The following is a 25716-nucleotide window of genomic DNA, read 5'->3' on the forward strand; positions in this document are numbered from 1 at the left end:
CCCTTTCATGTTAAGGGGTTTAGCTCAACCCATTGTTGCCAATATTGTGAGGCATTTGGCTATTTCTATGGCATAGGTCTTTGGTTCAAATCTCCCTGAGTGATGTGCACTAATCTACATCAAAAAATTTACTCATAATGTCATCCATGAATTTGGTAAACATCCCTTACATTTCCCCATAAAGATTTCCTTCAAAAAGCAGTACCACATATACATTACAAAGCCCCGATAAACTGTCCATGGAATATATATATATATATATATATATTCCTTATAAGACTTAATATTTATAAAAGATTCTCAAATGCTTGAATAAGCAAAATAAATATTCCCAATAAACAATGAGCAATACTTATAGAAGACAGTCAAATCTTGTAAAATGTTGTTAAGATAAACATTGCTTAATAGTTGCACCCATCTCCGGCACTAATCAAAAATTTAAAAAACATTTATTTCGTTCCAACAGATAGATCTATGGACAAATACAAAAGAACGTGGTAGGTAACTTCCCCTCTTTTTTTAATTTTATAGTAAGATAGATCGTGTCTAAAGATCAAATGATTTTCTTTTCCTACTCGTTACACATGACAGAACGTTCCAGGGTGTTCCAACATCCAAAATTGTCGTGAATCAATTGCCATATAAAGTGGAAAGCTTCCCCTCTTTCTTTTAATTTTATAGTGAGATTGTGTCTAAAGATCAAATGATTTTCTTCTCCTGCTCATTACTATGACAGAACGTTCCAGGGTGTTCCAACATCCAAAATTGTCTTGAATCAAATGCCATCTAAAGTGGAAAGCGATTCCCTAAGCAATTGACGAGCCTCCTCCCTTCTCCTGCAATGAAATAATCTAGTTTTTCATCATTTCAATTCAGCGATAGGATACTATAGTAATTTATGTCAGAATCATCTATGCAAAAAGTCATGAGTATTTACAAGGGGAAACACAATGTGTTCACAATGGAAAAACACAGGTGCTTACAGGGACCAAAGATTATCAAAATTAAAATTGCCAGTTGGACAAAACAATTCGATCCACTTATCAAAACAAATATTTAGAGCGACATGTAATGAGATCACAAGACAGTTGAAATAAGGAAATATATAAAATAATTCAAGTACACACAACTTTTTTACTTTCTATGTCAAATCACAGAACTTATTGCAACATAAAAGCAAGATGTAACATGATTGTATCATTTTGAGCAGACTTAGAAGTTATTATCTAAGAACTGAAAAAATAAAAGGTTTTTCTGAAAAAAAAAATTAAGCCTCCTCCCCGTCCCTGTACAAAGACGCAAGATGCCAAAAGATGAAAGAGAGACCATTCTTCTATGTGGCAAGTCAACAAAATTTCTTCACAGTTATCCTCAAAGCACAAGGAACTCCATTCCGAATTTTGGTGCTATTGATGTATCGACATTGTTGGTTTATAAGCTTTGCAGAGTTTTATTGCATAAAATATACTCGCTATTATGCCTCTATGATGATGGTCAAAATATCTTTGTTACAGCAACTCCAAAGCCCATTTACCTCATGTCTTGATGCTATCTAGATCTGAAAATTACGGCTCTGTACACAAAAATGAAACCCAAACCTCCATTTATACAATTAAAAGGGAAAAAAAAAGTTTGTTTTGTCAAAATCAAAATTGATTACAAAATATCCATGATCAAATCAACTCTCAAGTTAAGAATGCTACGTTGAACCATTTTCTAGTACCTGTATGGGATAAACTGCATGATTATGAGATATAAATCGTAAGATATAAGAAACAATGGAATGGTCACTTTGTATTATCTTTTGGTTGCTCCAGCATTGTTTTCGCCTAGCTAGAGGAGCACTTCATGTGACGTGGACAGCTTGTGGTCCTCTAACCCCTTTGTTGTCTTTGGGATGTCTTACATATGAATTTTGGAGTTTGGTGGGTGTATGATTACCCTCGGATCTAGTTATGATTACGCTCGGATCAGTGATAGAAAGGTGCACTTTTGTGATGTGGTACTTTGCACAATATCATAATTTGACATCTTCTACAAGAGTGCACTTGTTGAGGATGGATGCTTGAGACATGTCAAGTGACAATCTCGGAGGAGAACATTATGCACCAAGAGGTTGGACATAGCCTTAAAGCATTGGAGCCACCTTACACATACTAAGGATGAATGCTTGAGTTAAGATGTCGTTGCAGGAAAATGCAACATTTTTCTTAGAGAAGCACTTGATATGTGGACACCTAAACATGGAGAGCACACCACCTTGGGGATTTGTACATACTACAAACTCTATTGTGTCGTAAGGAATTCATGCTTAGTGTAGTGCTCCAGATATGGGGTTATTGTTGACTTAGCCTAAGGTTTGCTTGTGAACTTAGTCCATGTTCTATTGCTGGCCTCCCTTGCCTATTCTATATATAAAAGGAGAGTGTCTTTGTAATGAATCACTCGTAGAGGGTAATGTGTCTGTAATATCCCAAACAGGATATTTCACAGAAATCTAACTGAACCAAAATTTCTCCATAAAAATTTCCATTTATTTTAACAAAACATTGCCATGTAAAAATATAACCAATAGCATATGGCAAAATAACAACAAAATGAAAAGGAACAATCTCAATTTTTATTATAATAGAGACCGCAGTTTACAAATTGATACAACAAAATAGTTGAGATGGGAAACTGGCCTCAAGAATCTGCTCCAATGCTATGCTGGCCCTCCAAACTGAACTGAATTGCACTGCTAGGCTCTCCTGTCAATTTTGGATGAATTCACCAACGGAAGGTGGGTACTCGCCCAACCTCACTCAATCACCTGAGGGTTTCCATCCTAGGGCTACAAATGAAGTAGAGAACCAAGTTCTCAAACCTCCCATACAAGAAGAAGATCAAATCCAAGATGTCCTCCAATGGTGGCCTCCTCCTCTTTTATAAATCTGATGGACCCCTTTAGAACCTCCTATTTTATTATTATTTTAACCATGGAGCACTTTTCCCTCTTTTTATTTCAATTAAAATATTCCTTTTAATGTGGGAAAAGGGTAAATTGGCCACCATGCCTCCTCAGGTCACTAAAAATTACTTCTAACCATCCCATCCTGTAGATCTTCTCGTTATAGTTCCAATGAGCTATTACACTAAGGCATTCCATCAAGTGTTCTTCTCGGAACACCACCTTAAGCGTAATTAATTGAGTTAGACCCAATAATAACCCTATTTTTCGAAAGTGTCAAAATGAAATGGAACGAAAGGAAAGTTGTGCAGAGATTGGAACACACCAAGCGAATGCCATCGGATCCCATAGAAACTCCTTAAAACCCCATGAAACATCTCCAATATCCCCTTGGCCCGCTGATGACGTAAACCTGTACCTGTGACCTATCTGCCTCCAACCCTGAAAGTCCATCCTAACCATGCCATAAGGAATACCAAAAAAAGGAACATCACAAATCCTCCTGCCCCAAGATTGCTTGCCCTCAAGCAATCCAAACCTGTGGACCAGTCTAGTGGCCCAATGTAACAAAGACCTAATGCCCAGATCGCATACAAACCATTGGGTGATGGTATGCCTCTATGTCAATCCACCATAAATGGACCCCTCAATGCCCAGATCCCAGACTAATCTCTGACTGAGCCTGTCATCAACCAATCCTCTTGGATCCCAATGCCACCAAGAACAAGTTTCAATGCTCCATGGCTCTAGTTGTGCTATAACTCTAACCATGAGTGTTGTTCCTTCCATCATGTACCAACTCATTGCCTCTCTCCAATCCAACCCTTCGCATCGACCAAGATCACTCTCACCATGTTGATGTTATGTTGAAATACTGATGAGTGGCTAGCCTACATCCTACTATCAACTAGAGCACGTAGTATCCCTCACATCTAAGGGCTACTGCAGTACAATGCTCTTGGCTAAAAATGATACTCCATCAATAGGGTACCAACTCATGATCTCTCGCCAATCCATCCTGTGGGAGGGATCGAATGCATAGGTACCTATATCTGGGACAAGTCTCGTATGTTGCACCATGCCCAACTCACGCAACTTTGTCTGGCCAATCAACAATATCCATCGAGAAAACCCTGCCTCTCTCCCTAATGGGTACAAGTAGCCAAACTGTGTTGCATGCCCTGTCTATGTACTCCTGGAGAGGGCTACTGCCTAGAAATACTACAGCTTTGCTAGATGCTACTACACCTACCTGCACCTCATCAATGGGTATACCCAAAGATGGATGCACCACTGTGTCCAAATGAGCCTCCCTCATATGACCAAAAACTCCCTGCTCCATCAGTCCACTCGTCACCTACAAAACTATGATGTCAAGTCCCAATACCTCTTGATGACCCATGTCTGCAAATACTATCTCCCTGGGGCTATCTGTACACCTGCGTGCATTTAAATAGGACCTTCAATGAATATAAATAACATAGCAAGTTTGCGGAAATTTGAACAGACCTTTCTTTATTATGGATGCTCAAAACACAAAGGGAAAATCTTTTCCTCAAATTGACTGCTGCAGCGTTTAGTAGATATGGGTTAGTCGAAGCATAACCAATCTACAGGCTACTTGGTGACTGAGTCTCAAGATTCAAACAGACTTACAGAAACATATAACCTATATGATTCGGCCACTTTAGGTTCTCATTAGCCTCAAGTGCTAATGCGCAGGCTTCTCAAATCATTTACAGACTAGAACTTATCTTGTGTTGCAAGCAGATCAGACTAAGAGTCCGCAGATGCAGAGCAGGAGAAAGCTCGACTTAGACCTCTAGACTCTCCAGACCCAAATGAGCCTTACCTTGTAGTTCAAAATATTTATAGAACTAACAAAGGGGGACAATCATCCGTGATCTGCCGAAAGCAGAGTGTACAAACTGATGACTCAAAAGAAAAGATGTTGATTAGGTCTGATCAGATCGGAAAGCCAGATTCGGGCATGGGAAGACTGTCCCATGTTATCTCATCCATGCGCTGAGGCTGCTTCATGGATTTTCTTTTCTATGTGCAAGGACAATCTGTCAAGGCTCTGAGCAAGAGTCTTGTCATTGTTTGCTAAAGTAGAGACACTGCTATTCAAACAGGCTGTACTATAATCTTGTTTTTGCAGGATTCTTTCAAGCATTAATTTCATCTCTGAATTAGCAGTTTCTTGATGCTCAAATCTAGATCTGACAAATTTTTCAAGACTGGACAAAGCCAAATTGGTCCAGTTGGTAGCAGCAATAGAATCTTTTGTTATCGAAGAGGGATCATCAAAATGAGATGGAAGTAATTTGTATAATTTTCCATCTTGTCCTCGTATAACAAAATTCTCCCAAGGGGGAAATTCAGTATCTGTCTCCATGATAGAACCATCAAGGAGTTCCCACTTGTGTTTATTGGAGTTTCTGTCCTCGTCATATTTACTTTGAGTTGAGAACAAATCTTTTTCAGTAGGTTCTCTCCTTTTGTTCTGGCAGCAATCAAAATCTTCGGGAAATTAGGTTTAGATACCATTTTTTGGATTTTTGAATCAAAAACTGGAGCTTTCAAAGGTGGAGGGATCACTACTAGATTTTCTTGTAATTTTTCTTCTACAAATTTTTCTTGATCCTTGATTCTTTTTTGTTGGGCATGATTTTTGAATTGTCTCATCAAGGATCTTTCTATTATATTTGCAGAAGGATAATACCGTTCGTAGAATGATATCCATTGGTTTTCTGCCTTCATCCAATTTTTCCAATTTGCAACATTTTGCCTATTGAAGGCAAGCTGATATTTTTTGGGAAGGAGTCTTGCTTCTTGAACATACAAATGTTCTTTTTCATGGGTGAACATATCCCAGTTGAACATTTTCTTTTTCCATGGATCCTCAGCATCATAGGGACCAATTCCTTTGTAAATCTTTAGGAATGCAATTATCTCTGAATCAGAAGGAATTTCTACATGCTTTGGGACCTTATCTATTGGATTTCTTCTGTATGCGGGAATACAAGGTTCACTAGTATAGCCAAGACCAAAGGGAAAGAACTGGAAACAGTATGTACAAGTAGTTCTTCTTGAGGATTAAAGAATGAAACATGTTTATAGTTTTCATCAGATGAGTCGGCAGGAGTGACAAATCTGATCATGTTAATCCTATTTCTTTTTGACGCATTACCATGCGGAGTAGGAGGTTCAAAAGAGAATTGACAAAAAGTCTTTGAGCAGTGCAGATGATCACAGACAGAACTGAATTGCTGAGAAGAGCTTGGCTGTGACAAAAGTCTTTTAAGAGAGTCAAACGTTGCTTGGTCAATTACAAATTGTGGAGACAGAGCAGGAACTTGGGCAGGATGTAATTGATTGATTGATGTAGGGATTGTGGATACAGAGGGTCCACCACGCTGGACTGTGTTTACTCTGGGAAATCTGGTGTTTACCTTGCCATCTACTTCTATGATAATTGACTGGGCAGCAGCAACAGTTTTCTTGGCAGGTTTGCCCCAATTTGTTACCCAATCATCAGGAGGACATAAATCATTACGGGAAACATATACAGGTGCTACTGGATTACAAGCAGAATCATACTGTACAAGAGTTACCCTACCTTCATTTTTATCAAGTGCATGCAAAACGGCAGGAATGGTGGTATTATAAAAACGACACAGGTAATATAGAAAATTGACAAATTTTTTGATTTTGATTTGAAATTTTCATATCCGGCTGTCTGGATACCTAAAGTTAGGCATTGCAGGATATTAGGGTCATCTAGAGCAACAGAGAAGTCGGGAAAAACATCGTACTGTACTGGACCTTCAGAGAGACTAGTCTCAATTCCACCTCTCATGGCTTGTGTGAAGGTAGTCCATCGATTGTCAAATAGGGCTGAGAAAACATATGCCTTCTGTCCTTTTCTATGTAAGGCATTTAGTCCTATCCTCACCATTCCCAGATGGGCGTACTGATAACCAGCTTTGAGAGCGGCTTTGACATGTTTGGGCTCAAGGAGAGGGATGGTCATCATGGAGTTCAATGTTAAATCAGCTTTGATAGATTTTTCCTTGATTTTTATCTGACTAAGGGCACGGAAATTAAAAGAAGAAAGACCTCGATATACATCATAAGGTGAGACAGGTGGAAGTTTCCAATTGACAGAAGGGTCTGTTTCTTCTTGCTCAATACAGGCAGAATTACCAGAAGTAGATTCAAAACGACATAAACTTTCTAAGCCAGATCTTAATTCATCTTCAATTCTTATAGCTTTAAAATGCTTAGAACCAAACATTCCCATTGACTCAGAAGATTCAGTAGATGAATTTCTACCAGACGCGTCCATTTTAAGATAAGTAGGAGAAATACTCGTTTAAGACTTGCACAAATGATAAGAAGCAGAATTGCGGCTTCCTTTTGTAGGAGAAATTGCGGCTTCCTCGCGTACCAAAGTACGAATTCTCGTCCAACGTCTTCAACACCTTCAACGCCAATCCTCGGCAACACAAGCTACAAACGCTATTCAGGACTCAAGCAAATTTGCAATCCACTCAGACAATATCTCACATACAAAATCCACTCAAACAATACTTGGCTCTGATACCATTTAAACAGGACCTTCAACGAATATAAATAACATAGCAAGTTTGCGGAAATTTGAACAGAACTTTCTTTATTATGGATGCTCAAAATACAAAGGGAAAATATTTTCCTCAGATTGACTGCTGCAGCGTTTAGTAGATATGGGTTAGCCGAAGCATAACTGATCTACAGGCTACCTGGCATACAAGCAGACTGAGTCTCAAGATTCAAACAGACTTACAGAAGCATATAACCTATATGATTCGGCCACTTTAGGTTCTCATTAGCCTCAAGTGCTAATGCGCAGGCTTCTCAAATCATTTACAGACTAGAACTTATCTCGTGTTGCAAGCAGATCAGACTAAGAGTCTGCAGATGCAGAGCAGGAGAAAGCTCGACTTAGACCTCTAGACTCTCCAGAGCCGAATGAGCCTTACCTTGTAGTTCAAAATATTTATAGAACTAACAAAGGGGGACAATCATCCGTGATCTGCCGAAAGCAGAGTGTACAAACTGATGACTCAAAAGAAAAGATGTTGATCAGGTCTGATCAGATCGGAAAGTCAGATTTGGGCATGGGAAGATTGTCCCATGTTATCTTGTCCATGAGTTGAGGCTGCTTCATGGATTTTCTTTTCTATGTGCAAGGGCAATCTGTCAAGGCTCTAAGCAAGATTCTTGTCATTGTTTGCTAAAGTAGAGACATTGCTATTCAAACAGAATGTATTATAGGTCTGGTAAGTCCAAGTAGTTTAAGTTCATGAATGGGTTCAAGTCTGGATCAATTTGTCGATGAAATTCTTCATAATTAGTACTGGAATAATTTTTCTTTCCTTGTAATGGTTCATCACAAACCATCGGACATGACCGCACCTACGAACCCCATTTAAAAAATCTTCATCGCTTAGATTTACTAGATCTTCAATTGTCTTGTACAATACTTGAGTCACGAGCATGCTTGATGGGCTGAAATTTGGAATCTTCAATAAAGTGAATGAATATGGTTTTAGGATAAGTGGTGATAGCCCGAATCTTTTCCACCATTCCATAAACCATTCAGGAAGTGGATCATCTTCTTCCATATCTTCAACTGGGACCCCTTCAAACAAAAATGAAAACTGCAAAGAATAAAACATGTTAGTTGAAAAATTTTGCAAATTCATTGCTGTGTAGAAAGCTTCCTGTTGTCGTTCTGGATCATAATTTTCTCTGTTAAGATGATTGTCGAATCTTCTGAATGTTATATGGCAGCTGGTGATTCTATTATCATCTTCATGATCTCTCTCAAGCCTGTATGCAATGCTCCCAATCTGTCTTAAGTAATCAAGGGCTTCTAAGGCTTCCTCATTCATCTGATCTTGATGTGGATCTGTCCATTTGTAATCAAAACCTGTTCTATACCTGATCTCTTTGATGGGACGCCAATTGTCATCATGATCTAGATGGGTTTTGTCGAGATCATAAGCAATTCAACCTGGGGAGGTTTCAATTTCAATAGTACCTTCTCTTCTCCCAAGGTAATTGCACTGTAATATTGAATGCTCAGATAAAAATTCTCTGCTCAACATATCAGCGAAGCTATTCTTATCACCTTTTACAAATTCAATATCAAAATTATACTGGCTGAGCTGCATGATCCATCTTACCATGGCGCATCTTCAAATTCACACTTATGAATTGCATATTTCAGGGCTTGACAATCTATTTTAACAGTAAAATGGGTGTAGATAACAAAATCTCTGAATTTAGCTATACCCAAACAGACGGCTCTTAGTTCTTTCTTGAGACTGGACCAATTTATTTGATTTTTGGCCCAAAGACCAGATGCATACTAGCAAATTTCTACTTCAGATTTATTGTAGGGATTCTTTTGGCACAAAACTGCACCCCAACCTTCATGGCTAGCATCTGTCATGATGATTTTTTCCCATTCTTCACGAATAGGGGAGAGTGGCTGAATGTTTCTAACTTTTTCCTTTATTCTTTTGACTGCCTGAGTGCAGTCATTATTCCATGGAATTGGAGCTTTTTGAAGTCTCTAGTTTAGGAGTTTCCGTTCTTGTGCACAATGCTTCAGAAACTTGGAGATATAATTCAGACTTCCCAAAAATCTCTGTAACTGTGTTTTGTCTTTGATCCCATTAGGGAAGTGATCAACAAAATTTAAGCTTCTCTGGATTACAGTATAGGATCCATGTTGTATGTTGTAACCCAAAAATTCTATCATAGGCCGGAATAGCTTCATTTTGGATTCTAATAGTACTATACCCATCTCTTTGACCCTTCGCAGGAAAAGCTTCAAATGCTTAATATGGTCAACAATATTATCAGAATGAATTAAAATATCATCAATGTATTTTTTCAGGAATTCATCCATTCCTTCAAAAGTTTCATCCATTATCCACTGAAAGGCAGATGGAGCATTGATCAATCCGAATGGCATGATATTCCATTCATAATGGCCTCCAGGAACAGAGAATGTTGTTTTCCATTTATCCTCTTCTTTGATTCCTACTTGCCAGAATCCAGATTTTAGATCAAACTTGGAGAAAATTTTGGATTTTGAAATCTGAGCAAGTATAGAAGGTTTAGGTAGAGGATATGCATCATAATCAAGGATATCATTTAGAGGTTTATAATTTACGACAAGCCTTGGTTTTCCTCTGGCAATTTCAGCATGTTTATTCACATAGAAAGCAAAACAAGCAATTGGACTTTTGCTTTTTCTGATAAGTCCTTTCTTTAGTAAATCCTTGATTTCTTCTTTACAAAGCTTCATCTGATCTTCATTCATTGCTACTGCTTTTGACCTTCTTAATTTTCCACTGAAATCTTTCTTGAGAGGAAGTTCTACTTCCTGCTTATGGATGTGCCAAAAGGCATTCGGATCATCAGAACAACATTCTTTGAATTTAGCAGTGAGATCTGCTATTTCTTTTGAGTATTTTCCATTGTCTAGATGTTCTTCTGTCTTCAAAATTTCTTTCTTCACTTCCATTTTTGCCAAAAGATTTTCCATCCTCTCTATCCTTTTTAATCTATTTGGCGAACTAGAGTTGATGAAAGGGAAGAAAATTTCTCTGTTATTTATGGAGACAAAGTAACCATACCTTTGGCTGTCTTCATCAAACTTCGCTCCATGTTTTTCGAAGTTCTGGAAAAAAGGTGTACCGAGATACATAGCACAATCTATGCCAAGGACAACAGGACATACTAGATGTATACCAATTTTCTCTGTCAAGAATGCATCTACATCAACTTCATATTTGGTGGCAATTTCTCCACTTGTTGTAATTACTTTGGGACAGGCTGTAGGCCTCCTGAGATGCATGCTAACAACAGTATCACTTACTATATTTAATCTCGAACCAGTATCCATAAGGACTTTCCAGTATTCATACTGGCTTCCAACTCTTACCTTCATTTTGATGCAATACATCAATCTCTTTTTAAGCTATTGCATCCAAAATCTGTTCTCACTAGTTCTTCTTCTTCCTCTGAACTTTCTCCTTTCGTCGAAAAGGGATTTGTATGAGATGTCCAGTTTTCCGTTTTTCCTGAAACTGGGCCTTGTGATGTTGAAGCAAAAGCTGTCGTGCATTCATCATTCTTAAGCTCAGCTCATTGTGTTTTTCTATGCACAGTCTCCGATTCTCTTTTATAGTTTTTCTCAAGTCCTTAATGGTTTGATGGACAGCAGGCAATGTCTGTGGAAAATCTTCGCCAAAGTCTTCATTTCTGAATTGCCGAGTCAATGCTTCTACTGAAAATAGAGAAGCAGGAGGCACATACCCTTTACTGGTAACTTTCTTTGAATCTGAGGGTGTCTTATTCAAATGTTCTGACAACAGTGTTTCATACATGTTTTTTATTTGTGGATCATTGGCTGCCATCATTTGTGAAAAAATGTTCTTACTAATTTCATCATAATCAATTTTCATCATTCTGACTGTATTGCACCTGCAAATATCTGGGTCACTGCAATCACATTCTCTGCATTCTGTACAATGGGGATTATTACAAGATTCTTCTTCAGATGTTTCATCTGAATCAACAAAATTTAAATCATTTTCCGACTCTGAATCAGAAGATATAAGTTCATCACAGCTACTGGGTAAATCAAAGAAATTGATTTTTCCTTTCTTATTTCTATATTGCACTTTCTTCTTTGACTTATCTTTCTTCTTATCTGGACAATTTGGTGCTATATGACCTTTCTGATTGCAGTTGTAGCAAATGATTTCTTTATCTTTAGAAAACATTTTTGTATGCTTGTAAGGCTTTGTTTTGTAATGTTTTCTTCTAGATTTTTCTTGGAAAGACTGGGAATTCTTCTTTTTAAAATGCTTTTTCTTCTTCCTATGCCCCTCAGAATTACCAGCCTTGCCAAGGTGCCATTGTTTACAAAGTTGCTGATAGCCATGTGGCTTTTTAGGATTTGTAGCAGCTCGTGCAATTTTCATTTGAGAACAGAGCTCTACAATGATGGCTTTAACAGCTTGTCGAATGATGCCAAATTTATAGTCACCAACCTTTCCTGGGAGCTTATTGACAATAGAAGATGAGACCCATTGAGGAAGTGAGGCAACAAAAATTTCCTTCCATTTTGGCTCAAGAATTAAATCTGGAGTCAAAGTGTGTAACCTATGAAGAAATTCATTGAAATATTCATCGAAATGTTGCATATTGTGCAACTTCATGGCAAGCAGAGTTATTGTGGTAATATCATTGGTGATCTGAGGGAAACCAATGAAATTGACTGTAATACCATACAAAAGTTTTCCTATCATATTATTGACAGGCAGACTTGTGACTGGATCCATATAAGTAGTACCATCCTCATTAAGTACTACTGCAGCTTCCCAATGAGGGAGAAGGTTCGGCTCTTTCAATGTTTCAGCTTTTAGCCATGAATCTAGAGTACCTTCAAATCCTCCAATTATTCTTCTTGTTGCATTGATAGGACTTATGTCATCTGCAAGGTAAGTCCTATAGCAAACAAGCATGGAATGCAAAACAGACATGATTTCTGCTTCAGTGCAATTGTCTATATTCCATGAATAGGTAGAATTTGCAGACCAATCCTTATGATACTCAGATTTCATAAGGTCTCTGCGGTCAGGAGTAGGATTCCAGGTTGTTTCCCATCGGGATCTGGAAGAAGTAGCATTTACCTGATTGTCTTCATCATCTTTAATTCCAAATTCTTCTTTATCTTCAGGAGAGAAATTATTGATACAGGCTTCAAGTTCTTCAATCTGAGGTTCAACATCTATTTTATGGATACTTGTATCAAAATTTTCTTCCTCTTCAGCAAATGATTCTCCAAATACAAAACTTGAAAGTTTTTCATCTTTTATACTTTTACCAGTTTCCTTTTTCTCAATAGTAGACACAGGACTGAAAAAACTGGGATTAGCAAAAAGAGAATATGGGTGAGTTGAATTTGGAGGTGGAAAGGTTATGGAACTGGGTGCTTTGATGAGGCTTTCCACAGATGGAGTGATAGTATAGGGAACAGAAGTCTTGGGTTCCGAGAATAGAGTTGCAGACTTGTAGGCTTCTACTCGAGGCTTCTTTTTCAGAGATTCTACTCCTTGAGATACTTCCCGAATTTGTTTTTTAACTATATCCAGGGAAGTACTAATCTTCACAATTTCTCGTCCATGCGCTGATGCTGCTTCATGGATTTTCTTTTCTGTGTGCAAGGACAATCTGTCAAGGCTCTGAGCAAGAGTCTTATCATTGCCTGCTAAAGTAGAGACACTGCTATTCAAACAGACTGTATTGTAATCCTGTTTTTGCAGGATTCTTTCAAGCATTAATTTCATCTCTGAATTAGCAGTTTCTTGATGCTCAAATCTAGATCTGACAAATTTTTCAAGACTGGACAAATCCAAATTGGTCCAGTTGGTAGCAGCAATAGAATCTTTTGTTATCAAAGAGGGATCATCAAAATGAGATGGAAGTAATTTGTATAGTTTTCCATCTTGTCCTCGTATAACAAAATTCTTCCAAGGGGGAAATTCAGTATCTGTCTCCATGATAGAACCATCAAGGAGTTCCCACTTGTGTTTATTCGGAGTTTCTGTTCTCATCATATTTACTTTGAGTTGAGAACAAATCTTTTTCAGTAGGTTCTCTCCTTCTGTTCTGACAGCAATCAAAATCCTCGGGAAATTAGGTTTAGATACCATTTTCTAGTTTTTTGAATCAAAAACTGGAGCTTTCAGAGGTGGAGGGATCACTACTGGATTTTCTTGTAATTTTTCTTCTACAAATTTTTCTTGATCATTGATTCTTTTTTGTTGGGCCTGATTTTTGAATTGTTTCATCAAGGATTGTTCTATTATATTTGCAGAAGGGTAATACCATTCGTAGAATGATATCCATTGGTTTTCTACCTTCATCCAATTTTTCCAATTTGCAACATTTTGCCTATTGAAGGCAGGCTGATTTTTTTTGGGAAGGAGTCTTGCTTCTTGAACATACAAATGTTCTTTTTCATGGGTGAACATATCCCAGTTGAACATTTTCTTTTTCCATGGATCCTCAGCATCATAGGGACCAATTCCTTTGTAAATCTTTAGGAATGCAATTATCTCTGATTCCTGAATCAGAAGGAATTTCTACATCCTTTGGGACCTTATCTATTGGATTTCTTCTATATGCGGGAATACAGGATTCACTAGTATAGCCAAGACCAAAGGAAAAAGAACTGGAAACAGTATGTACAAGTAGTTCTTCTTGAGGATTAAAGAATGAAACATGTTTATAGTTTTCATCAGATGAGTCGGCAGGAGTGACAAATCTGATCATGTTAATCCTATTTCTTTCTGACGCATTACCATGCGGAGTAGGAGGTTCAGAAGAGAATTGACAAAAAGTCTTTGAGCAGTGCGGATGATCACAGACAGAACTGATTGGCTGAGAAGAGCTTGGCTGTGACAAAAGTCTTTTAAGAGAGTCAAACACTGCTTGGTCAATTACAAATTGTGGAGACGGAGCAGGAACTTGGGCAGGATGTAATTGATTGATTGATGTAGGGATTGTGGATACAGAGGGTCCACCACGCTGCACTGTGTTTACTCTGGGAAATCTGGAGGTTACCTTGCCATCTACTTCTATGATAATTGACTGGGCAGCAGCAACAGTTTTCTTGGTAGGTTTGCCCCAATTTGTAACCCAATCATCAGGAAGACATAAATCATTACGGGAGACATATACAAGTGCTACTGGATTACAAGCAGAATCATACTGTACAAGAGTTACCCTGCCTTCATTTTATCAGGGGCATGCAAAACAGCAAGAATGGTGGTATTATAAAAACGAACACAGGTAATATAGAAAATTGACAATTTTTTTGATTTTGATTTGAAATTTTCATATCCGGCTGTCTGGATACCTAAAGTTAGGCATTGCAGGATATTAGGGTCATCTAGAGCAACAGAGAAGTCGGGAAAAACATCGTACTGGACTGGACCTTCAGAGAGACTAGTCTCAATTCCACCTATCATGGCTTGTGTGAAGGTAGTCCATCGATTGTCAAATAGGGCTGAGAAAACATATGCCTTCTGTCCTTTTCTATGTAAGGCATTTAGTCCTATCCTCACCATTCCCAGATGGGCGTACTGATAACCAGCTTTTAGAGCGGCTTTGACATGTTTGGGCTCGAGGAGAGGGATGGTCATCATGGAGTTCAATGTTAAATCAGCTTTGATAGATTTTTCCTTGATTTTTATCTGACTAAGGGCACGGAAATTAAAAGAAGAAAGACCTCAATATACATCATAAGGTGAGACAGGTGGAAGTTTCCAATTGACAAAAGGGTCTGTTTCTTCTTGCTCAATACAGGCAGAATTACCAGAAGTAGATTCAGAACAACATAAACTTTCTAAGCCAAATCTTAATTCATCTTCAGTTCTTATAGCTTTAAAATGCATAGAACCAAACATTCCCATTGACTCAGAAGATTCAGTAGATGAATTTCTACCAGACACATCCATTTTAAGATAAGTAGGAGAAATACCCGTTTAAGACTTGCAGAAATGATAAGAAGCAGAATTGCGGCTTCCTTTTGTAGGAGAAATTGCGGCTTCCTCACGTACCGAGGTACGAATTCTCGTCCAACGTCTTCAACACCTTCAACGCCAATCCTCGGCAACACAGGCTACAAACGCTATTCAAGACTCAAGCGAATCCCTACATCAATCAATCAATTACATCCTGCCCAAGTTCCTACTCCATCTCCACAATTTGTAATTGACCAAGCAGTGTTTGACTCTCTTAAAAGACTTTCGTCACAGCCAAGCTCTTCTGAGCCATTCAGTTCTGTCTGTGATCATCCGCACTGCTCAAAGACTTTTTGTCAATTCTCTTTTGAACCTCCTACTCTGCATGGTGATGCGTCAGAAAGAAATAGGATTAACATGATCAGATTTGTCCCTCCTGCCGACCCATCTGATGAAAACTATAAACATGTTTCATTCTTTAATCCTCAAGAAGAACTACTTGTACATACTGTTTCCAGTTCTTCTTCCTTTGGTCTTGGCTATACTAGTGAATCCTGTATTCCCGCATACAGAAGAAATCCAATAGATAAGGTCCCAAAGCATGTAGAAATTCCTTCTGATTCAGAGATAATTGCATTCCTAAAGATTTACAAAGGAATTGGTCCCTATGATGCTGAGGATCCATGGAAAAAGAAAATGTTCAACTGGGATGTGTTCGCCCATGAAAAAGACCATTTGTATGTTCAAGAAGCAAGACTCCTTCCCAAAAAAGATCAGCCTGCCTTCATCCAATTTTTCCAATTTGCAACATTTTGCCTTATCAATGGTTGCCCCCAAGGATGTTTGCTCATCCTCCTCCATCATGGGCTCAACATGAGCCACCAACTAACTCTCCAAAGATGGTCCATCATGCGCACTATCCTCCATTATGTGTTGCTCATGCTGAATGGGAACAAATTGCTACTCATCAATCTCCTCTACCAAACATGGTCGCATCTTTGAGCTATTGTCAACAAATCCCCTTGACTGCTCATGCTCCTCAAAGGTGTACATGGACTCAACTATAGAAGAAGAGTCCTCATCCTGAAAGTCAAAAGGAATCTCCTCCTAATCTCCCCTATCGTCTCCTTGGTGTCACCAATGCATGAGTGGTTAGGTCCCCAAGGTCCATTGCAATTGAAGCAAAGAACCTTCTTCCTCAACTCATTCTTGTTGCATGATCCACCAAACGTGAGCAGCTCTTCCCTAGTCAATTGTCTTCTGAATAGCCCAATGTTCTACTCAACCAACCTTTCGGCTAGATCATAAGCAGCGGGTGAGACTAGTTGTTCTCTCCTCCAAATGGTCAACAATCTAGTGTGCAACTCCCTGCAAATGGCATCACGACCTCCCATACATGAAGACAAAATGGACTGCATAAGTGTTATGACTGCGGCAGGATGATGTTTCCTAATGCTGAAGAAGCATTGGAAAATTTGGAGAATCAAACCATCACACTCCAAATCAAACATGATATCATAAGATCTAACCAGGGCCATGCCTTTTAGAATCTCAAGATTTTTCCCAAATGTAGGGCCCTCGTTGTTATTCAAGTCCTAAAAGTCCTAAAAGGTCTCTATTATCAGTCTAAAGACTCTCCTCATTATGTCATCACTGTAAGGAGGTATAGGTGCGGTCAACATCATGATACTGCTAAGACAGGAGGCAACTATAAGTGTGACCCCTTCACAAGGGTACTCCAAGAACTTGTTTTGTATTAGGGCAAACATAGTTGGTTTTAGGGCCCAAATTATTTTCTTCCCCTCGCCGGTGTACTTTGGAAAGGAGTGCATCCAGTTCTTCAAGTTTGAAAAAAGATTTTATCGTGACCCTCATGTGTTCCAAATCTGCCCCAAGGTTAAATATTTTGTGTCCCAACCAATGTCACATGGTTCGGGTTCGAGTTCGGGTTCGACAATGATTGGGTTCGGTTTGAGTTCGAATTTTTTGATGAGGTTCGCTATTAGGTTCGTCTATATATATAAACATATATTAATTTAAAATGAATTATAGGATAAAATAGTAACAAATCAACATCAATAAACATAAAATATGCTATCACAAACTTGGAAACTGCAAGGATAAAATACAAGCTTGAGTTGTGACATGAAGTTATGAGTTTTGATCTATGGACTTGGTCATTGGCTATGAGGTTCGATGAGGTTCGTCGAACCTCAAAACATTTTTGAGGTTCGCCAAAATTTGAACCTCAAGGTTAAAGTTCGACGAACCTTGTGACATAGGTCCCAACTCACGTTCTTTCTGTGGTTACTCGTTTTGTAGCAAAGTAAGCACCCCTTTGGAAAATGATCGATTGATTGTTGCTGCGAGTTTATGAAGGGAGTTTAGGAAGGTTTGGTCCATGTTTTTTCTTTGGCAAGTACATCAAAAAGTATATAATAGTGACTAGTTGGCTCAGTACACAAACTTCTTAGCACAAACACCCCTTTGTGACAAGATGCATGCAATCTCTCAAAATCAAACTACTAGACCCTAGGAATTTGCCCCTTCGCAGCAACATTCTAGACTTAAACCCTCTCTGCAATACATCAGCTTATACAAGAAGCTTGTCAACATAATATTCTAACAGCAGTACTCTGATTCTGACTTAATAACACAACAATTCATATACTCTCAATATTGCAAGGCTTACAAGACATAAAATCTTCAACCATTACCCCTGTTAAACCCTGACAATAAAAAAAACAGACTCATTGTCTCAACTTGCTTTTGCTCAGACAAAAAAAATAGGTTTACATAGCATCTCTCTCTGCCCAAACACCTAACTGACAAACTCAAATAGTAAACTCTTTCAGCAATGAATAACCATCAGATTCAATGGGGAATGACAACATTTCATTCAGCTCTTCTACAACAACTCAAGAATAAACTTAGTATCTCATCATATGTAATGATCCTAAATAAGATTACAAGTGATCTAAAGCAAATAATCTGTGTAGCAAATTATAAAAACGAAATACACATTAAACATCCATAGAAAATCTGCAAATATGGAACTGTTGAGCCATTTTATTACTTTTTTGAAGGCTAAATATAATGGATAGTGCACCTTGGCTTGTCTCAATGGACAAGCATGACCAAACCTAAGTGAGAAAATCGCTGAACTGAAGGTTGTCCACTGCTGCACCAATTTGCACTGTGTTGCCCTAGAAAACTCTCTCTGCTGAAGTTCGAATGGTTGGAAGGTGCACTTTTACTACCCAGAAAATTATGTGCTTTTAACCCCGGACTCCTTGGCCTAAACCCAAAAAAACCCATGAAGGATTTTGGTTGGTTTAGACTTCTGAAATTCGACCCCCTTGGAGCCCAACTTCAGCTGCAACTGCAAAACTCGGCTTGCTGGAAATTGCTTGTAAATCCTCCCGGAAATGGTCCCAAAGTGTTGGGTTGACCCCTGCTATCAAATCCCTGACTTCCCGGATGGGCTTCCGGTCTATGGCACCTACTCCCAAGCTCCACGAAAACTGTTGGAATGGCCTTTGCGCTGTCCCCTAGCCCAGCAATTCGAACTGCTGGAATGTTGGCTTTGTTGGCTATAAAACTCAGCAAGAATGCTGGCCTATTGTTGCTCTCTCAACCCTCTAACTCTCCCGGCAAACACCTGATCTCTGATGGCTCCTAGCTCCCTCTGTGTATTCTCTAGCTGCCCAGAAATACGCACTCCCTGCTCTGCACTGAATGATGGTGCTGTCTCACAACCCCGGAACTCCTGAAAAACTTGTGGAACTGCCTCTCTAGGGCGGGCACAGATGGTCCCCCGAAGTAGAGGTTGAATCTCCCGCTTGAGAGATTCGTGGCTAAACAATGGGTTGACTCAGCTAAACAACAGAGCAAATAGTCAAGTAGTTTTGTTTGCAAGATGTAAGAATGAAACCCAAAATGAGAGCTGCTCCCTCCTTATAACTCCTTGGGCCTCCCTAGCCTCATGTGGGCCCCTCCATCCACCTATTCGACTTTCCCTCCAAGCTATTCGAATGGGCCAATTCAAACTCTCATGTGGGTGGCCCCCACATTCCACTAGCAACTAAATAAAGTCGAATTGCCTCCTAAGTCCCTAATTCGAAAATGATGGGTTCTCTTCCTTAACCAAAATTGTGCAAAATTGTGTAGCAGCGCCCTATTACAAATGTATTTGAAAAGGGGCATGGCAGCATACAAACTCTACCAGTAACATATACTTAACTCCAAATTCAGAAAATCAAGCCATAGCATTCTAGCATTCTCTTCATCATATCAACAAAAAATATAAAATGAAATCTGGTGTTAAGTAACAGTCAAATGTGCCTTCAAAATAACTTGATTATCCCTGTACAAGAAGCTTGCCTCCTTCAAGTATACCACGAACTCAGTTGTGGCGACACAAGGCTACCCACGCACAGGTGACAATAACGAGCTCTCCCTCAAACGATTAAAATAGTACTTTAAACATTGTTGACTGCTAATTGTTTGGTCTTCTTATGCGACAGGTTTATGGTTTATGGTTTGCATGCAAAGAAATCTAGCCCAGGTTGACCAATCGAACAGACTTTCAATCAGCAGTGTCCCTTGTCTCTGCCACGTATACCGTACAATGAACTACAGCAGGTGCACACATATTTAATTTACTAGTGGTCAACACATTGTCCTCGGATCGCTCAACAATGTAGTTGCATTGTGCCAAGCCACATTCAGGATTTGCTGAGACCATAATTCGTTGCTTGATTTCACGTATTCAGCTCAAAGTCATCACAGGGATCGACCCTTTACAATGCATTATTCATACTACATACATGATGCTCTCCCGCTGCTGAAATTTTTCAACGCATTCAATTGATTAGAGACCACGTAAAGCAGCAAGCTTGCTTCTCCGTAGTCAACGCTGTAGTCTAGTCATACCAACACGCGTGCACAGTCAATTCCACATAATTTCCTCTGTGGCAGCATCAATCGATCAGCATCCCCTACTCAACGTTATAAATTTGACCAAGGCAGTTGGCAGTGGTCATGGTGTCCATGCTGGCGACTTTCAACACTTCGAAAATGCAGCTCCACGATTAACACAACTGCACGTAGATTTGGTCCTGCAGAGCTTCAACTAATCACACCACAGTGTTGACGTCTTTAGTCAGTTTGATCTGCCATCGATGTCACTGGTTATTCAATCAGCTCATAGTTTTCACCATGCGCAGGTTGCTTCTAACTTCTAAGGCTCCAGCAACTCGAACACACCACCTTGTTGAATTCCCTCTGCTACAGGTTTACAGAGCGGCTGAAATACCACACGTTCTCGGCTTTAATTAGATCATGCCTGCAATCGTCCCTTGTAACAGAGAAGTTGGCTTATGAAATTGACTCTCAGTTTGGCTCAAATTGTGGTGCAACTAGTCGCCCTCAATTCTCTGACTTTGAATTTCAAGCCACAAATTGACCTTGACCACACTGTAAACACATCTTTTACAACATCTCTCCAAGATTATCTCCATGATCTTTGGCTTTATAACCCTCTTTCAAATGTTTTACGGCCACACAGCTCCACTCAAAATTTTGATAAGCCCCTTTTATTTATAATTATAATGGCCCAATTTAAAAAAACAAAAATCACATGCCCGCTCACTTGTAACATTGAGCGAATTTGTTGAATTCTTATTATGCCTCCAACAATTTGTCAGAAATTTTGTAGAACATTTTCAACAGGTGCGACAAATTTACCACAACTTGGAGCTTGATAAGCCTTGGAACAATCTGCAATTGAAACCCTCAAGCTCGCGAGAACAACTTGGCTCTAATACCACTGTAATATCCCAAACGAGATATTTTGCAAAAATATTACTGAACCAAAATTTCTCCATAAAAATTTCCATTTATTCTAATAGAACATTGCCATGTAAAAATATAACCTATAGCATACGACAAAATAACAACAAAGTGAACAGGAACAATCTCAGCTTTTGTTACAATAGAGACTAGAGTTTACATGCTGATACAACAAAATAGTTGAGATGGAAACTAGCCTCAAGAATCTGCTCCAATGCTATGTTGGCCCTCCAAACTGAACTAAACTGCACTGCTAAGCTCTCATGCGAATTCTAGATGAATTCACCAAGGAAAGGTGGGTAGTCGCCCAACCTCACTCAATCACCTGAGGGTTTCCATCCTGGACCTACAAATGAAGTAGAGAACTGGGTTCTCAAACCTCTTGTACAAGAAGAAGATCAAATCAAAGATGTTCTCCAATGGCCTCCTCCTCCTCTTTTATAAATCTAATGGACCCCTCTACAATCTCCTATTTTATTATTATTTTAATCATGGAGCACTTTTCCCTCTTTTTATTTCAATTAAAATATTTTTTTTATGTGGGAAAAGGGTAAATTGGCCACCATGCCTCCTCAGGGCACTGAAAATCACTTCTAACCATCCCATCCTGTAGATCTTCTCGTTCCAATTCGAACAAGCTATTGCACTAAGGTGTTCCATCAAGTATTCCTCTCGGAACACCACCTTAAGTGTAATTAATTGAGTTAGGCCCGATAATAACCCTGTTTTTCAAAAGTGTCTGAATGCAACGGAACGAAAGGCAAGTTGTGCAGATGATTGAACACGCCAAGAGAATGCCATCGAATCCCATAGAAACTCCTCAAAACCCCATGAAACATCTCCAAAATCCCCTGGACCCGTTGATGACGTAAACCTGCACCTGTGACTTGTCTGCCTCCAACCTTGAAAGTCCATCCTAACCATGCCACAAGGAATAGAAAAAAAAGGAACATCACAGTGTCTTAAAGATTGTTCGTTGGTGTGATGCTAGTGATGTGAAGGATTTTGGAAGGACATGTATTGGATAGTGCTTGTGAGATGCATGCACTAAGGTTCCTTGGCTCGTGAGATGCAAGTGAAGAGTGTGAAACTTGTGTGATGTAACTGCTTGTGTTTGTAAAGTTTGTGTGATGCTAGCATGTTGTTGAGCTCCTTGGACAGCCTTGTCTACCTTTGGTGGGATGCCTTGCTAGACCTTATTACTGCAATTAAGGGTTTGAATAAGTGTGGATGCCCTAGCTAGGGTTTGGGAAGCATTGGGGGAGTCCTTGTTCGAGATAACACAAAAGGGCTTGATGTACCAGCTTTGGCAAAGATGAGGCATTGACCTTTGTTTTCATATTTATAGATCTGGTTTTCATATTTTTGAACAAGTTCCATGGTTGTTTTGATGTTGATTTATTTGGACAGAGGCTAAAATGTTTAGTAATCTAGCATGCCTTAAAAAACTTCAAATCTGAAATGTGATTTTATATTTCCTCTATTAATGAATATAATTTTCATATACACATACTCGATAAGAACATTCCCTAAGGGTTGTTGTATCGATTTAGTGTTGAAATATCTTACGATGCTTATTAATTGAAACTATCTAGACTAGTAGTGCACAAATTTGATATAATTGCAAGGGTATTTCTGAATATCTTTGCTCATCCCGAACGCTGAAAGTTCTATGTGATAAATCAGTGCCTTAATCTTTGGGAGAATGGAGTCTATGATGAATATGAGTAGTATTTCTTGGTTCCCAGTCAAGGAGGCCTCAAGATCACTTCGCTAGCATTCTAGGTCAAGAAGAAGCAACCTTGCAGCTCTAATACTTCAATTCACAAAGGAAATGGCTTATCAAGGTCAAATTCTTTAATAGAATTGCCCCATTGGAGATTTCACTCACATTACATGCCACATACATTGAGAGATGCCATAATAGAGAAAAATTCCACAATTTTAAGCAGTAAATGCATGCAACAATTAGCCCTAAAATAGCGAAAATCCTAGTCCAACGTATATGACAAAAGTAAACAAAAATAACATCAAAAGCATGTACTTACATGTAATAGAGTATATCCAACCATTCACAATTGACAAGAGAGAAGCTCCAAGAGAAGATAGACTAATATATATACATCAAAACTCATCCATAAAGCTCAAATTCATCCTCTAGACTAAGTGCGAAAATCTCAAGAGAGATAAATGATCCAAACCAAAGTGATGATGAGAAATGAACTCATCTCACTTGTATTTATACACAACTTAGGAGTTGGGATTAGCCTCCTTGGCCTACATAAGCCCCAAAAATAAAATAATGTTCTAATAATACAACTTTTGGTGATAAGCCCATCAAACTAGCTCATAAATGAAAAAGAAAACCTCTCAAGAGGTCAAATAATAATCTATGCATGTCGTAGGGCCCTCTAAGAGGCCTAATGAGGTCCATGGGTGCCACAATGAATAATAGAACCCTCAAACGCAGTGGAAAAGGGGTTGGCCCATTGTAAAACCCTGTGGTGCTCCAAATGGACGTGGGGGCACACAAGTGTCCTCATGGGTCTCCAAACAAATCGAAGACGCCTATAGATCACCTACAAGGGCTAGGATGATGGTGTAGGTGATGTCAAATCACCGTGCAATTCCTGAATCATTTGCCAAGTGTATGGTGTAGATCTAGGGCCGGTTGGGCATGATGGATCAGGTGCATCCTCCTTGTCCAATAAGTGCACCACGAACAATCTCTGAATGGTTGTGGGGATCCATGGAGTGCAATCTGCTATTGTGGAGGCCCATGGCTCTCAACGCTCACCATACATGTCCCAATGTGGCCCTCTAGAGGATTAGGTGTTGATTTGGAATAGCATCGGATGTGCTCTAGCCACAAAAATTGGTGGAAAGGCGAAGGCACATGAGATCTCCAATACCCAGAAAGGGTTTGGGCAGATTCTAAGCAGTTTGGGAGATATTAAAATAATTAATATTTTTAATGGAGTCCCTAAGTCTAAACTTAGGGAAAATAAAATATTAATGTGAATTAATATAAAATTGTGTTAGAATGGTCCAAAAGTCATGGATCAAGCCAGATCTAACCTTAGCCGTTGATTAGGGACTTAATCTCGGTCGTTGATTTGTCAATAAGAAAAGTATAAGAGGAGGCTTGAAGGTCACTTGGAGAACACACTAAGAGATCAAGATTTCAAGTTTCTGGGACTAGGTTTGCTGAGAAAGTTGAGAGAGTGATCAAAGTTACAGCTGAGGGGCAGTGAATACAGAAGCAGAGAGGCAGAGATAGCACCCAGAGGATCAGTGCAGTAGCCAGAGAAAGGGACGCAAAAGCAACCAAGGGTTCACGCAGAGCCAGCCAGGGCTCATGTAGAGCCAGCTAGGGCTCACGCAGAGCTAGCCAGGAGATGCATAGTGCCTCGGAGGGCCAGCGTGAGTGACGCAGAGGGCCAGAGGACAGATGCAGTGCCTCCAGAGACTGATGCAGGCCAAGCTAAAGTGACGTTGGGCTAATGCTGGGCCAGAGAGAGGCTGACGAAGTCCCTAGAGGCTAATGATGGGGTTTCGTGGGGCAGATTGGAGTTGTGGAGCTGCCGGAGTGTTTATCTGGGGTTTCAGCTGGAATATCTTCTTCCGGGTAGAGAGGTGCTACTGCCGAGATTTTTCTCTGATGGGTGAGCCGGATTTGGCACCTAGATTGTATTTTGAAACTGCTTAATAAATCAAACCCTCAAATAGCTGCATCGATTTTCCCGCATTGGGCTTTTCCGGGGACATTATTCCAAAAGTAACGATGTCAGTTGTGTGCTTGTTTCTATTTCCTTCAGTTGATGATTTATAATGTGTTGAGCATGTACTTGTATTTATTTCCAGTATTTACATGGTAAATAACTTGTTAATTAACAGAACAAGTAGGTAGGAATAAATCAGTAAAGTGCATGATGGGTTTCTAACGTGTCAGACTTAGAAATTCCAACATTAGGACCCTGTATAGGGAGACCAAACCCCAAATCAGTGGTGCGGGGGGAACGCCCCCCCCCCCCAATCCCGCTCCCAATCCATGCTCTGGGCGGGAGCGACTCGGGAGCGGGTCGAGAGCGTGCTCCTGTAAAAAAAATCCGCTCCTTGCCTATTGCCAGAGCGAATTAGGGAGTGATCGCTCCTGTCGCCCCGGGAGCATTTTTTATAGCTCGAGATCGCTCGATCGCTCCCGACTGCTCCCGGGCTATAAAAAACACTCCCGGCTGGTGAAAAAAAATCGCACGGATGAAAAAAAAAAAAAAAAAAACCAAAAATAAAAAAAAGGCACCGGTTTTGGGGTAA

At 39.5% G+C, this 25716-nt stretch overlaps 1 protein-coding gene across 4 annotated transcripts in view; it reads right to left on the reverse strand.

Annotated features, from left to right (window-relative positions):
- Positions 1 to 313: 313 nt before the first annotated feature.
- LOC149228845 (mediator of RNA polymerase II transcription subunit 7a-like) overlaps positions 314 to 25716 on the reverse strand; it is a 227213-nt gene continuing 201810 nt past the window's right edge. For all 4 annotated transcript variants that reach the window (XM_089378402.1, XM_089378403.1, XM_089378401.1 and 1 more), the window contains one exon: positions 314 to 836. In XM_089378402.1, the coding sequence (XP_089234528.1) occupies positions 776 to 836 (61 nt within the window). In that variant the 3' untranslated portion in view covers positions 314 to 775. The remainder of the gene's footprint in view (positions 837 to 25716) is intronic.

The sequence above is a fragment of the Pinus tabuliformis genome, chromosome J, assembly GCF_031772625.1.
Source record: "Pinus tabuliformis cultivar Carrire ecotype Pingquan chromosome J, CPIR1, whole genome shotgun sequence".
Taxonomy (NCBI): domain Eukaryota; kingdom Viridiplantae; phylum Streptophyta; class Pinopsida; order Pinales; family Pinaceae; genus Pinus; species Pinus tabuliformis.